The following is a 15,068-nucleotide window of genomic DNA, read 5'->3' as shown; positions in this document are numbered from 1 at the left end:
AAAAACTTTATTTCATATTTGGGGGGGGCTTCCCTGGTGACTCGGCAGTAAAGAATCCACTTACAATGCAGGAGACACAGGTTCAATCCCTGGGTCAGGAAGATCCCCTGGAGGAGGGCATGGCAACCGACTCTAGTATTCTTGCTTGGAGGATCCCGTGGACAGAGGAGCCTGGTGGGCTACAGTCTATGGGGTCGCAAAGAGTCAGACACGACTGAAGCAACTAAGCACTCATGCACGCACATAGCCTGTTAACAATGCTGGGATAGTTTCAGGTGGACAGCGAAGGGACTCGGCCATACATATACATGTATCCATTCTCCCCTAAGCTCTCCTCCCGTCCAGGCTGTCGCATAACATTGAGAAAAATTCCCCATGCTATACAGCAGGCCCCTGTTAGTTATCCATTTTAAACATAGCAGTCCATCCCAAACTTCCTAACTATCCCTTCCCCCTATCCTCCCGCTAAGCAACCACAATCTCATTCTGAAGTCTGTGAGTGTGTTTCTGTCTTGTAAATAAGTTCATTTACATCATTTCTTTTTAGATTCCACATCTAAGGGACATCATACAATATTTCTCCTTCTCTGTCTGATTTACTTCACTCAGTATGATAATCTCTAGGTCCATCCATTTTGCTGAAAATATGCCACTTTAAAACCATATTTCATTTGTCTAGTTCATGGAAAAGTTCACATAGAGGCTGGTTTGGGGATCTAATAACCATATGGCTTACAAATCCTTTAGATTTGATGTATCATCTCCTCTAATTTTTACACCAAAGGAGTTGCCTGTGATCTTTAGACTTGCAATAGTGAAGTTGGATGTACCAAGTGCTAGGCACCAGGGAATTTTGTGGTCAGACAGTCCTGGATTGGAGAAGGCAATGGCAGCCCACTCCAGTACTCTTGCCTGGAAAATCCCGTGGACGGAGGAGACTGGTAGGCTGCTGTCCGTGGGGTCGAGAAGAGTCAGACACGACTGAGCGACTTCACTTTCACTTTTCACTTTCATGCATTGGAGAAGGAAATGGCAACCCACTCCAGTGTTCTTGCCTGGAGAAGCCCAGGGATGGTGGAGCCTGGTGGGCTGCCGTCTATGGGGTCACACAGGGTCGGACACAACTGAAGCGACTTAGCAGCAGCAGCAGTCCTGGATACAATTCTGACTCTTGGCTCTTAGCTGTGCGATCTTGGTAAGTTAATCATCCTCTCCAAACCTGTATTTATTTATTTGAAAAATGACATTAAGAGCTACCTCAGGGACTTCCCTGGTAGTCCTGTGGTTAACACTCTCCGTTCCCAATGTAGGGGGCCTGGGTTCGATCCCTGGTCAGGGAACTAGAACCCACATGCCACAGCTAAGAGTCAAATGCCACAGCAAAGATTAAGGATCCTGTGTACCACAACTAAGACCTGGTGCAGCCAAATAAATAAATATTTTTTAAAAAATCTATCTCAAAGGACTATGGTGAGAATTATATGAAACATGTTGGGAAAGTATTAAGCATGACTTATGGCCTAGCATGCCATGGGTTCTCAATTCATGTTTTTTTCCTCTTTTCTGATTCCAAGCCTAAATATTGTTCTTTTTCCTTTACAGCATACTGTGAAATGTTTTCATGCACTACAATTCGTTAGATTCCTTTTGGTTGTAAGCAACAATAAGTCACTTCAAACTGTCTTAAGGAAAAGGGCAGCTTCTTTTAAGGATACAGGAGTTTCTTAGAGAATCTCTTAGAATCCAGAATATCAGGGATGATCTGAAGCTGGGGAATGGATGCCCCTGTGAGGAGAGGGGACTTTTTTAGGGGGAGGGAGAGGGGGCAGTCTGTAGCTGCTTTTTAAAGTTTATTTGTGCTGGGTTTTCGTTGTAGCAAGTGGGCTCAGAGCACACGGGCTCAGTATTGCCATGGGATCTTAGTTCCCCAACCAGGGATTGAACCTACGTCCCCTGCTTGAAAGGCAGATTCTTAACCACTGGACCGCCAGGGAAGTTCCTGTAGCTGCTTTATTTTATTTTATTTTATTTTTAACTGAACCACTGTTTTTTAATCGAAGGATAATTGCTTTACCATGTTATGTCGGTTTCTGCCTCACAGCGTGAATCAGCTGTGTATACATATGTCCCCTCCCTCTTGGTGGCGTGAGCGGTAAAGAATCTACCTGCCAATGTAGCATATGCAAGAAACAGGAGTTGGATCCCTGGGCCAGGAAGAGCCCCTGGAGGAGGAAATGCCAATCCAGCTCCAGTATTCTTGCCTGGAGAATCCCATGGACAGCAGAACCTGGAGAGCTGTAGTTCATGTGGGTCCCAAAGAGTCCAACATGCCTGAGCACATACACAGCCTCCCTCTTGAACCTCCCTCCCAGCCCTCACCCCATCCCACCCATTTTGGTTGCACGGGGTTGAGCTCGCTGTGTTACATGCAGCACCTTCCCAGTAGCTAGTTATTTCACATGTGGTATCCTATGTGTTTCAGTGGTACTCGCTCAGTGTGTCCGGCCTCTTCCTCCCACCCTGTGTCCACAAATCTGTTCTCTGAAGCTGCTTTCCTTCAGAGTCGATTGCATCCTTCTCTGATGGTGCCTGGCTCCCCAGGCTCCCTAGGCAACGTGGGGTGGGGCATGGTCACTCACAGGAGCCGCTCTGCTCACTCCCTGATCCAGCCCAGCTGGTCCTGCTCTTCAGTGGAAGGGCCTGCAACTGGCGCAGTCAACAGAGGCTGGCGGGACAGTCACCTTGCAGCTGCTGCGGCTCCTCACAGGAGAACAAGCAGGGGGAACGGGGCCAAGAGAGAATTCTCAGGAAGAGGATGTTGGGAAGATCGTTCAGTAAAAGCCCCCTCTGACCTTTCCATAAGAATGAGAAATGCCACTCTGATCAGTAGCTTACAATTAGGGGTCTTCTAAGTGGGCTACATGCTGATCCAAAAAGTATCAAGTCAGGACAGGCCAGAGACAAAAAAGGAGAAGAGAGGGATCAGCCTGTTTATGCATACATTTCCTGTCTAATCCCAGCAGACAGAGCCTGAAAGGGCTCCATGGTTCCTATGCTTCTGCCCATCATTGGCAAGAGTCTGGAGGCTGGCTGCAGAAGGTCAGAGTAGGAAAGGTACTCAGGAAACTTATGGAAAGCCATTAGAATGTTTTTAGAACCGGCCAAGCAGTCATTAAAATGTCTTAGGAGCTATGGTCTGAGACGAATATTTAATCACGCACTGTAGGGAAGGTTAGAGGAAGTGATTCAGACTTCCCTCTACATAAAGTGACGGAAAAGTGACGTGAGGGTTGTGAGCAGCCAGGCTGCCAATACAAGTCATAGAATCGAGAATTGTAAATACCTTGCCCCCTGTCATGGACCAGAAATACCAGTGTCACCTGGTTAGTCCTGGTCCTCCACGTCCGTGAAACCTTGAACATTTCCGTACTTCACTGATTCCCCGAACGGAAAGCAGTGTTATGCCTTATGTCTGCAATGCTGTTGTCAGGAAATGGGACGTGATCCTCGTGGTCATAAGCCAGTGACAGCGTTGCTGTTTCTCACTGTGCGCAGTCCATCACAAACTTGAGGTAAACCTATGGTTACTTTCCTTTGTATTTTATCCATCCTGTACATGTTGGGTTTTTCTTGTTTGGCTAGCCATTCTTTCTGAAATCTTGACTCTCTTGCAAGCTTTCATTTTTTTAAAATGTTAACTTATTTTTGGCGGCATTGTGTCTTAGTTGAGACACTAAGGATCTTCATGGTGGCGCATGGGCTTCAGTCTGGTTGTGGTGCTCGGGTTTAACATGGCATGTGGGATCTTAGTTCCCTGACCAGGGATCAAACCTGCATCCCCTGCATTACAAGGTGGATTCTTAATCCCTAGACCACCAGGGAAGTCATGAAAAGTGACTTCTGAGTGGGATATAGGCTGATCCAAAAAATACCAAGTTGGGACACGGCTAGAAACCAAAAAAAAAGAAGAAAGGGATCGGGCTACTTTGCAAAGTCACTACTTTCTTTGCAAGTATATTTCTTGTCTTTTGTAACATCCTTTAGTCACCAACGCTTTTTTTTTTTTTTTTTTTAAATCTACAGGGTATAACCAGAACCCAGGAGGCTGGTTGCAAAACCAATCCCATTTGAAAGTGGTGGAGTTGCCTGTTGTTAGAGAGATGATGATAGAGGCTCAGGGAGGCCTTGGAAGCATCACCCCGGGTTGGAGCTCACAGGGGAGCAGAACAGGTTAAGGAGAAGGTATCCGTGTCTGTCGGAGCAAAGAAGTGGCCTGGACAAAGTTGTCCAGGATGAATGAGATGAGAAGGGTGGTGCACATCCTGGAAAGAACACAGAATGCAAAATCCAAATGGGAAACCCGCTGTGGAGGAAACCATAACCCAACAAGATAAGGACATTCCTCCCAAGTCCTTCAAGCCACACAACTTCGTTTTGGAACCAGTTTCAAGGTACTCAAATATGGGAAATCAGGATGAGTTATAAAACTGGGGGACAGAACTAAGGAAACAGAATGCATTTATAGAAACAGCCAGGGAAGGACTTTCCTGGTGGTCCAGTGGTTAAGACTCTGCGCTTCCCATGCAGGGGGCCTGGGTTCGATCTGCGGTTGGGGAACTAGATCCCACATGCCACAACTGAGACCTGATGCAGCCAAATAAATAAAAAAAGAAAAGAGCCTGTAAAAAAGAGAAAGAAATAGCAAGGGACAGCTGGAACACGGATGGGACCGGCTCTGCAGCCCTGGGACCGCTCCAGAGAATCGTGGTTCTCTCAGTGCAATCCCCGTGCCAGCAGCCCCTGGAAACTTGCTGGAAATGCACACCCTTGGGCCCCGATGCTGAGCAGTGGTTTATCACACCCTCCAGGTGGCTCTGCTGCCCTCTAATATCTGGTGACCACTGGACTAGGCTGTATGTCAAGGCTGTATATTGTCACCCTGCTTATTTAACTTACATGCAGAGTACATCATGAGAAATGCTGGGCTGGATGAAGCACAAGCTGGAATCAAGATTGCCAGGAGAAATATCAATAACCTCAGATATGCAGATGACACCACCCTCATGGGAGGAAGTGAAGAAGAACTAAAAAGCCTCTTGATGAAAGTGAAAGAGGAGAGTGAAAAAGTTGGCTTAAAGCTCAACATTCTGAAAACAAAGATCAGGGCATCCGATCCCATCACTTCATGGCAAATAGATGGGGAAACTGTGGAAACAGTGGCAAACTTTATTTTTGGGGGCTCCAAAATCACTGCAGATGGTGATTGCAGCCATGAAATTAAAAGACACTTGCCTCTTGGAAGAAAAGCTATGACAAACCTAGACTGTATATTAAAAAGCAGAGACATTACTTGGCCAACAAAGGTCCATCTAGTCAAGGCTATGGTTTTTCCTATAGTCATGTATGGATGTGAGCGTGGACTATAAAGAAAGCTGAGTGCCAAAGAATTGATGCTTTTGAATTGTGGTATTGGAGAAGACTCTTGAGAGTCCCTTGGACTGCAATGAGATCCAACCATCCTAAAGGAGATCAGTCCTGGGTATTCATTGGAAGGACTGATGCTGAAGCTGAAACTCCAATACTTTAGCTACCTGATGTGAAGAACAGACTCATTGGAAAAGACCCTGATGCTCGAAAAGATTGAAGGCGGGAGGAGAAGGGGACGACAGAGGATGAGATGGTTGGATACCATGACTGACTCAATGGACATGAGTTTGAGTAAACTCCAGGAGTTGGTGATGGACAGGGAGGTCTGGCGTGCTGCAGTCCGTGGGGTCACAAAGAGTTGGACAAGACTGAGCAACTGAACTGAACTGGACTGGACTAGGTCTGTCTCCCTCTCAGGGCTAGAGTTTGGGCAGAACAAAATCGCTCAGCTCCCTTCCAGAACCAGACGCTTTCTCACAGGGAAACTGTCATCGAGGCTTCCCAAGGACAAAAACAGAATAAAACTACCACGCCACAACTCATTCATCCACTCCCCAGACATTTATTAAGCCTCGAGGGCCGCAGCAGACATTCACCAGTTTTGGATGACTTTGTCGCAGACTAGCTGGCCATGGGGCTCGGTGGCATCTGGTGGCAGGAGGGCCAGGTAGACGGGAGTCTCAGCCCCCTCCTCCACCGTCCTGGAGGCGTGAGCGCCCCCCAAGTCCGTCTTCACCCACCCGGGGCAGCATGCGTTCAGCAGAATCCTGTCGGCTTTCCTCTTCTCCTCCAGGCGTCGTGCCAGAATTCTCGATAAGACCGTGACTCCCAGTTTGGACACCCCATAAGCTGAGTTGGGCCAGCCCTCCCTCTCATGCACCTCGTTTTTTGTATCCTCCACAAACTTCTTCATGAGGTCCACCAGGTCTTCCTCTGTGAGCGTCTCGCACCGGAACTTCTCCTGTAGATCTTCGCTGCAGTTTTCAAGGGCTTGGGAGCCCTGTGAGCTACTGACATTCACCACTCTGCCTGAAACGGTAACGAAAATACAGAAGCATGTCACAAGTACACCATCATCAGCTGACAGCTGACTGCTGACAAACATGAGATTCAGTCATGGGGTAGGCTTAATTTCTGATTTAAGAAATGATTCTAGCAATCATTACAAAAGGCTCCAAAAGGCATTTGAAAAAGACGCAAGAATGTACCTGTGGATTTTAATTTTTTGTGCTGTGTCCTCCCAAAAAGAATGTAATGAGAACATAATTCCATTGAAAACATGTGCTAAAGAGCAGTGATTTTTCCATTAGGTGAATAAGAGGCAGGTCTGCAGTAGGACCACCAGATAGTTCTGTAAAACACAGCCCCCTACACACACACACACACACACACACACACACACATTCCAGGTGTTTGTGACCTTGTTTTCCTGGAGACAGTGCCCTCACCTTTAGATTATTTCCTAGGGCCAATGGGCCACCTCTGCCTACCTGAGTGCCAAAGTCAGAGTCAAGCTATCCCTTGCCGATGACCCTTGTCTGTCCTTAATGATGGATACTCTCACATGCAGAACGGGTTGCATCTCCAACCTGGATTTGATTTTCATCACTTTTTTTTAGCCCATAGTTAACAAATAATTAAATATAATTAGTTTAATGAGTTAATCTTCATTTTAGCAACAATTCACAGCTACTAAAGAGACAATTCTGTCCATAAAATAAACTAGGCCAAAAACTAGAAAGCAATCTGAAGCATTGGTGGAAATCCCCAAACCAGTAAATGTGTGGCTTTACACATTTTGTCCAATATCAAGAAACACCAGATTTGGAGAGTTCTTTTCTCCCACGTTATCCTGAATCCATGTTCACTGCATCCAACAGAATAACTGGATTTTATTTCACTTTGTAAGTGGCATTCACCAGAGGTACACATTTGTGGGTTGGGATGTGAACTTGCTGGGGTATCCTTGCAGGCCCAGCCCCATATGGAGATGCCTTCACTCTGTCCTTGTACCTGAGCATCCCATGTAGTCCCAAGCACCTAAGACTCTTCAGTATTTTCTTTTCTTTTCCTTCCTTCCTTCCTTCCTTTTCTCTCTCTCGGAATACCTATTTCTTTCCTAACTTTTAACTTCCAAAAACTTTGCAGCCTACACAGAAGTTGCAAGAATAGTTTAGTAAATATTCATATAACCTGCAGCTGAGCTCACCAACTGCTAACATTTTGCCACATTCGCTTTTGCTCTTTCTCTTAATTGTAGACAGGTAGCATAAGGCTTCACCTTAAACACTTTAGTATACATAAGTAAGGGTGCTCCCTTCCATAACCACAAAGGTGATCACACTCAAGATATTTATCAGGGTACAACACTATTATCTAATGTATAGTCCATATTCAAGTCTCCCAGATTGTCTCAGTAATCTTCCAAGTTATTTTTTTTTCATCCAGGGTCCAATGTGGAATCACGGATTGCGTTTAATTGTCCTTTTTAGTCTGTTTTAGTCTAGAGCAGTTGACAGTGAGCTTGAAGCCTCTAACCCATTGGTTTATAGTATTTCCCCCAGTATTTGGATTGGCAAGATTCTTTTTTTATTTTAATGATTATATTCGTCTCAATATTTTGATCAGGAATTCTGCTTTGCTGAAGTTACGTTCTTCCTTAGTTGTTAAGCAGTTTTGCTCTCAAATGCTTGGCTGCTACAAGGAATTAAATTCAAACAGGAAAGCAGGGGAGAAAAAAAAAATTACAGGAGCTACTCTATGCCTTTGGTGGAAATAACCTTCTAAGAGGAAGGCGTCTTCTTTGATCTCAAGGCACACCTCTGGGGGAGGGGCCAAGGGGTGACAGTGGCAGCGGCTAAGTTGGTCCAATCAGCCCTGAGAAGGACTGAGACACACCCCCATCACCACCACCCTTTGAGGGTCAGGTGGCCCCACCTGTCTGCAAACAACCTCTAGAGCATCCCGGAAAGAGTGGGCAAATAGCTCCCCCTAGTGGCTCAACATATTAAAAAGCAGAGACACTGCCAACAAAGGTCCATCTAGTCAGCTATGGTTTTTCCAGTGGTCACGTGTGGATGTGAGAGTTGGACCATAAAGAAAGCTGAGCGCCGAAGAATTGATGCTTCTGAACTGTGGTGTTGGAGAAGACTCTTGAGAATCCCATGGACTGCAAGGAGATCCAACCAGTCCATCCTAAGGGAGATCAGTCCAGAGTGTTCATTGGAAGGACTGATGTTGGAGCTGAAACTCCAATAATTTGGCCACCTGATGCAAAGAACTGACTCATTTGAAATGACCCTGATGCTGGGAAGGATTGAAGGTGGGAGGAGAAGGGAACGACAGAGGACGAGATGGTTGGATGCCATCATCATGGATATGAGTTTGAGTCAACTCTGGGAGTTGGTGATGGACAGGGAGGCCTGATGTGCCGCAGTCCATGGGGTCACAAAGAGTCGGACACGACTGAGTCGGAACTGAACTGAAGTGGCTCAACAGTTGCTTAACCTATTCACTCAATCTTGAACCAACAAACAAGCTGTATAAATTTCTTTATACATTATAAAAGCTAAAAAAAAGAGTGGCTTTTAAATCAGTCTTGAATGGGGAGAAAGTGATTCCCTATAAGCCAAGGGGCTGTGATGTTCAGAGTTTTGTACTCTAGGTAAACATGAGGTTTGTTGAAAAGTCACAATTATTCTCAATGTGTTGCCAACCGAAGATTCCTGCTTTGGTACATACTGTTACAGAAAACTGGTTAAAGACAGTGATTCACCAGCTTTGGGTTGATCCCTGGGCCCCACCCTTCCTAAAGCTTTCTTTTATCTTTCAAAATGGCTTGTTCACAGTCGCTTGACATACTGTGATCCTTCCCTCACTAGAACTAATTATCCTGATTTGATTGAAGTTAGGAAACGGGGATACTGTTTCCAGTTCTATTACTACTTGACTGTGTTCACTTTTCTGGGTCTCAATTTCCTTTTCTATAAACTGAAGGTGTGGGAATATAAATTTTCCTTAATACCTTGCAACTTTCAAATTCTATGATTCTAAAGTCCATAGGGAGAAGACTTCCTGATACTCGGTAAAAGACACAGCGACAGTGAAGTACTACACAGCTATAAAAAAAGATTAAGAAAACTTTCTGTCCTGACCTGGAATGAGTCACAGATACAGTAAGTGAAGAAAGCCAGGTGGCAAACATAATGTCTTTTTTTTTTATAAAGGGGGAGCAAAAATTTATATACATTTATTTTTGCTTAGAAAATAAATAAATGCTTGCATTTATTTAATTTTATTTTTGGCCATGCCCCATGGCTGTGGGATCTTAGTTCCCCACCAGAGATTGAATCCTGGCCCTTGGCAGTGAGAGTGGTCCTAGCTACTGGGCCACCAGGGGATTCCCTAGATTTGCCTTTAAAAACCTCATCCCCAGGCTTTCCCTGCTGGCTCAGTAGCATAGAATCTGCCTGCCAGTGCAGGAGACGCTGGTTCGATCCCTGGTCCGGGCAGATCTCACATGCCTTGGAACAACTAAGCTCATTGCCACAACTACTGAGCCTGTGCCCCAGAGCCCAGGAACAACAACGACTGAAGCTCTCACCCCGGAGTCCGTGTTCCACAAGAGAAGCCACAGCAAGGAGAAGGCTGCCCCGCACAATGAAGAATAGCCTCTGCTCACTGTGGCTACAGAACAGCCCGAGCAGCAGCCAGCACAGCCAAAAATCAATCACTCAGTCAGTAAAATTATAAAAACTCCATCCCCCTGGCCCTGGACACTCTCCAACTCCATGCCTCTGGCCCCAAAGCTCCCTTGAACTGGTACCTCCAACTCTTACCTGTGAGCTTTCTATGATCCCATCCCACTAAAGAAATCAGGAGAGAGAATTACCTGTGGAAACTGGGGATGGGCAGGCAGGTGCATCTCTCACCATGCATCTTTTTAGATTAAATATCTTTGCACCGGAGATCATCTTTATTCAAAACATTCAATTAAGAAAAGCACATTTCCAAGAAAAAAACTACAGAGCTCTTCTTTTCCGAAGAATCATGATTGATTTCTTGGAAAGAAAGTCCTCAGAGAAGCCAGCCTTCTGTCCCCATCTCGCAGCATAGTTGTAATTTACACAATTAGTATTCTTTGTCAGTGAGTCTCCCTGACTGGACTCTGCTCCATGAACAGGACTGTCCGTGCCCACAACGCTCACCACTGTAACCCAGGCACAAGAGTAATGCCTGGGTTATGGTAGGTGTTCAACACATGCTTGTGGAAACAGTAATAAATGTTATTTAGTGAATACGTGAAGGTGTGGGTAAGATACTTCCTAATAAAGAAAAGTTTCCTCTGGATGTTCTGAATCAGCTTGGCAAAGGTTGGTATGAGAAGAAGAGAATACAGACAAATTCATAATCATGCAAGAACAGACCCTTTCCCCAGGCCCCAGGTGAGCTGGGTGAGGACTGGTCACTTTGGGGAGTTGAGAAGGACTCGTTGAAGTTGTTCAAAGGCAAGATGCCTTATGGGACTTGCAACACCTCCTTCTAAGGTTGAGTTAATGACTTGGGATCCAAGATTGCTGTGTATCATGCATATCTTTTATTGTTGTTGTTTTGCAGGAGGTGGGATTTGAGCCTTTAATAAATGGTGATGGGACAACTGGGTAGCCATTTGCAAAATGGTTCATTTAGATCCCCTCTCCTTCCTTCAGTTCAGTTCAGTTCAGTCACTCAGTCGGGCCCGACTCTTTGAAGCCCCATGGACTGCAGGACACCAGGCTTCCCTGTCCATCATCAACTCCCAGAGCCTACTCAAACTCAAGTCCATCATGTCAGTAATGCCATCCACCCATCTCATCCTCAATGAATCGAGTATCTAAACATGCACATATCTATACACAGCTAAGGGAATTCATGCCTACCAACACACAAGTTAGGGAGAAAAAGTGAAATGATTCTTCCATAAATTTAGTGCGGGATGAGATGGTTGGATGGCATCACCGATTCAATGAACATGAACTTGGGCAAAACTCTGGGAAATGGTGAGGGACATGGAAACCTAGCGGTCTGCAGTCCATGGAGTCTCGAAGAGTCAGACACAACTTGGCGACCGAACAGCAAAGTACCTGTCTTTCAACAAAGCTGGAATGTTCCAATGAGAAGCCAGATACCATGAGAAAATAACGCAGCTTTCTATTTTTTCCCCTGTGGAGAAATAGCCCCCCTGGGAGACTCCCGGGGGACGGGTCCCTGTGGCTCCCTCCTTGCTGAGGGAGGCCAACCTGACAGTCGGCAAAGCTGGACTCACCATGAGGTTTTACTATCGGCAGTAACTCGTTGCAGACATTTCTTGTGGCAAAGAAGTTTGTCTTCAGTGTCACCTCAGCTTGAATGTCAAAGGGTGTGGGATCATCAGCTTTTCAAAAAGAGAAGGAAACAAAGTCACACATTTCCCCCCTGAAATTCTCAAGACAAAGTGGAGCTTATCTCTGATTGAAAGCAAAGCAAGGTAACTTTAAAACAATTTCAAGGGCTCCTCTGGTGGCTCCGTGGTAAAGAATCTGCCTGCCAATGCAGGGGACATGTGTTCGATCCCTGATCCGGGAAGATCCCACGTGCTGCAGAGCAGCTGAGCCCGTGGGCCACAACCATTGAGCCTGTGCTCTAGAGCCCTGGAGCCGCAACTACGGAGCCCCCGCGCCACAACTACTGAAGCCCGAGCACCCTAGAGCTCGTGTTGTGCGACAAGAGAAGCCACTGCAATGAGAAGCCTGCGCACCGCAACGAGAGAGCCGTCCCGCCTGCCGCAACTAGAGAAAAGCTCGGACAGCAACGGAGACCCAGCACAGCCAAAAAATTTTAAATAAATTAAAGCCAGGAGGCTGGTGGTTCTCGGACGTCCAGCCTCTATCTGCAGCATCCGCAGGGCCTGTTAGAACACAGCTTTCTGGGACCTGCCCCCAGAGTTTGGGATTAAGGAGTTCCGGGGTGGGGCTTCATAATTTGCATTTCTAATTCAGCTCCCAGGGGACGCTCCAGCTTCTGGTTTGCGAGTCACACTTGGAGCAGCGGTGGTCAAACCCATCTTGAAAGGGCATAAGAGGAGGCACCTGGGGATTTTGCTAAAATGCAGATTACAGTTCAGCAGGTGTGGGGCTGAGGCTGGCAATTCTGCGATTCTCGCAGTGCCCAGGGTCGCAGGCACTGCCGGTCGACGGTCCACACGCCGAGGGGCGAGGGTTGCCAGATGGGGTCAGTGTGCCCCTCGTGTGTGGTTCACCCATCTCTCATCAACGGGCTCTAAGGGGGCGTCCGCCAACTCCCCGCCTGAGTGCGCAGAAAGCCCGGCAGACTGAGTTGCCCGAACGGGTGCCCCGGGCTGCCCAATGACCAAGGCCAAGGGAGATGAAGACTTAGGCTTCACAATGCTTCGTTTCCTCCGCTCGGCCTCTTAGATTTCTGTTTCCCACTAGGTTGTAAGTGAGGCCGGCCTTTTATTATTTCTAACCGCAGCACAAGACAGATCAATAACTTTCTTATTCCAGTCATGGAGCAAGTAATCTCCATCTCCCTGCCCCTCTCCAAAGAAAGATGCTACTTAAAACCACCCTTAAAAAACAAAAAACAAAAACAGAACAAACCCTCTCTGTTTGATAACAAGCGGAGCTTCCCTGGGGGTGGGAACCACACTCGCTTCCTTTTTGCCAGAGCCTATCAAAGGACTGCGTTAAAGAGACCAAGTCCACTAGCGTGCATATGCGCGCTAATCCGTGTCTCTGAGACTCACTTCCTGTCCCGAGCAGATGCCTCCTGGTGTCTATGAATGCGCCCTTTGAGGGAAAGCGAAAGCCCAAAGAGAGCTTGGAGACCCTTCGCAGAGCAAATGTTTCTGGCATTAGAAAGCTGATGAGCTTAGCAGGGCGTGGTCCCCTCCCCAGAGACCGATTCTCTTGCAAAACTCAGCAGCTGACGGTTCTGGGAGGGTCCCGGGTGGCGCACTGTGGCGCACATGCCCGCACAGGCCGGCGGGCAGGCGGGGCACGCTGTGCCCGGCACCGCGGCTGCTCTCGAGCGAAACGAACCGCTCCCGCGACTCCGTGGGAAGCGAGAACCGGCCGTGGGAGGCGAGAGCTGAGCGCATCCCGAGGGGCGGGCGCTGCCTTTCCGATCACTCCAGTGGACGGGTGGGGGCGGGGGGCGCTTGCAATTCGTCGCCGGGCGCCCTCTGAGAGCCGGAGACTTCCCACCCACCCCTTCACCTACTCTTGAAGGCGATGCCCGCGTTGTTGACCAGCACGTTGAGGCCCCCGTACTCCTTGCGCAGGAAGTCGCGCACGGCGCGGATGCTCTGCAGGTCGTCGATGTCCAGCTGGTGGAAACGGGGGCTCAGGCCCTCCGCCTGCAGCTGCTGCACGGCCGCCCGACCCCGCGCCTCGTCCCTCGCCGTGAGCACCACGTCCCCCGGGAACTCCCGGCACAGGTCGCGCGCGATGGCGAAGCCGATGCCCTTGTTGGCCCCGGTGACCAGCGCCACGCGGGTGTAGGACGACATGGCCGGTGTGCAGGGCGAGCGGGGCCCTTGGGTGGAGAGCGATCCGGGCCGTGGGCCACCGGCGGCGCGCGCTGCGGAGGCCGGTCCACAGTCTGAGAAGCCAGCAAGACCTGGGTTCTAGGCTCCAGCGCTGTGACTTGTAGAGAAAGAGGCTCCGGTCCTGGATCCCTCCCCTCCTAGGAGGGGCGGTCTGTTCCTGAATGTTTTGTAACGCCCCTTTCCCGGGTCCGCCCCCTCCCCGCCGCAGCGCTCTCTGTTGATGCCGCCTCTGAGCCAAGACCACGCCGAGCGGTGGTCTGTGGGGGTGGAGCGGGGCTTCCCCTAAAGCAGAAACCAGACGGTGGTGAGTCGAAAGGGTCTGAAGATTTACTGCAGTTTGAATGAAGAACTAGTGCAGGAGAAACCCCAAAGGAGAAAAACAAGTGTTGACAATTTTCTTGGGCATGCGCCGGTCAGCCACTGCAAAATGAGGATGCTTGCTTTTTTCTTGAATACAGTTTAATGATTTCGACACGGTACCTGCTTCTTAGGACTTCGATCCCGTTCCTTGCTTCAGAGAAACTCAAAAGAGGGAATGAGAGAAAAAAAGGTCCCAAGAACAGATTTCCAGGTGTGGGCCGGGTACCCAGCTCTGTGGGATCCCAGAGCGTCCCCACGTGGGTGAGAATGTTTATGAAACTCCCATTGTGTGCCAAGCGTCTTGCCGGAATGTTTTTATTCATCTTGCATAACTCCTATGGGTGCTAAGTGTCTCCCCTGGAGAAGGAAATGGCAACCCATTCCAATATTCTTGCTGGGAAATCCCGTGGACAAAGGAGCCCTGCGGGCTATAGTCCCGTGGAATCTCGAAAAGTCGGACAAGGCTTAGCAACTAAACAACAAGTAGGATATACATTTGTGTATATATATATATATATATATATATATATATATATATATATATATATATATATATAATTTCTCCCAGTGAAATCTCTGTGCCCACAAAGTTTAACTGAAAATGAATCTTCAAAGGTGTGTCACAGTGTGGACAAGCAATTAGAACTCTTCAACCCACTCTTTTTAGTGTGACTGGAATGCATTTGGTTGGTGA

General features: G+C 47.8%; 1 protein-coding gene across 1 annotated transcript; it reads right to left on the bottom strand.

Annotated features, from left to right (window-relative positions):
- Positions 1-5,976: 5,976 nt before the first annotated feature.
- On the bottom strand, positions 5,977-14,578 carry CBR3 (carbonyl reductase 3). The gene is made up of 3 exons (XM_065942837.1): positions 13,687-14,578; positions 11,732-11,839; positions 5,977-6,456 (listed from the first exon to the last, which is right to left on the bottom strand). The coding sequence occupies exons 1-3, from the start codon at positions 13,973-13,975 to the stop codon at positions 6,020-6,022; spliced, it is 834 nt and encodes a 277-aa protein (XP_065798909.1). The 5' UTR covers positions 13,976-14,578; the 3' UTR covers positions 5,977-6,019.
- Between the last annotated feature and the right edge of the window lie 490 nt (positions 14,579-15,068).

The sequence above is a fragment of the Muntiacus reevesi genome, chromosome 8, assembly GCF_963930625.1.
Source record: "Muntiacus reevesi chromosome 8, mMunRee1.1, whole genome shotgun sequence".
NCBI lineage: Eukaryota > Metazoa > Chordata > Mammalia > Artiodactyla > Cervidae > Muntiacus > Muntiacus reevesi.
Note: the sequence above shows the minus strand (reverse complement) of the source record. Positions and strands in the feature narration are given on the sequence as shown.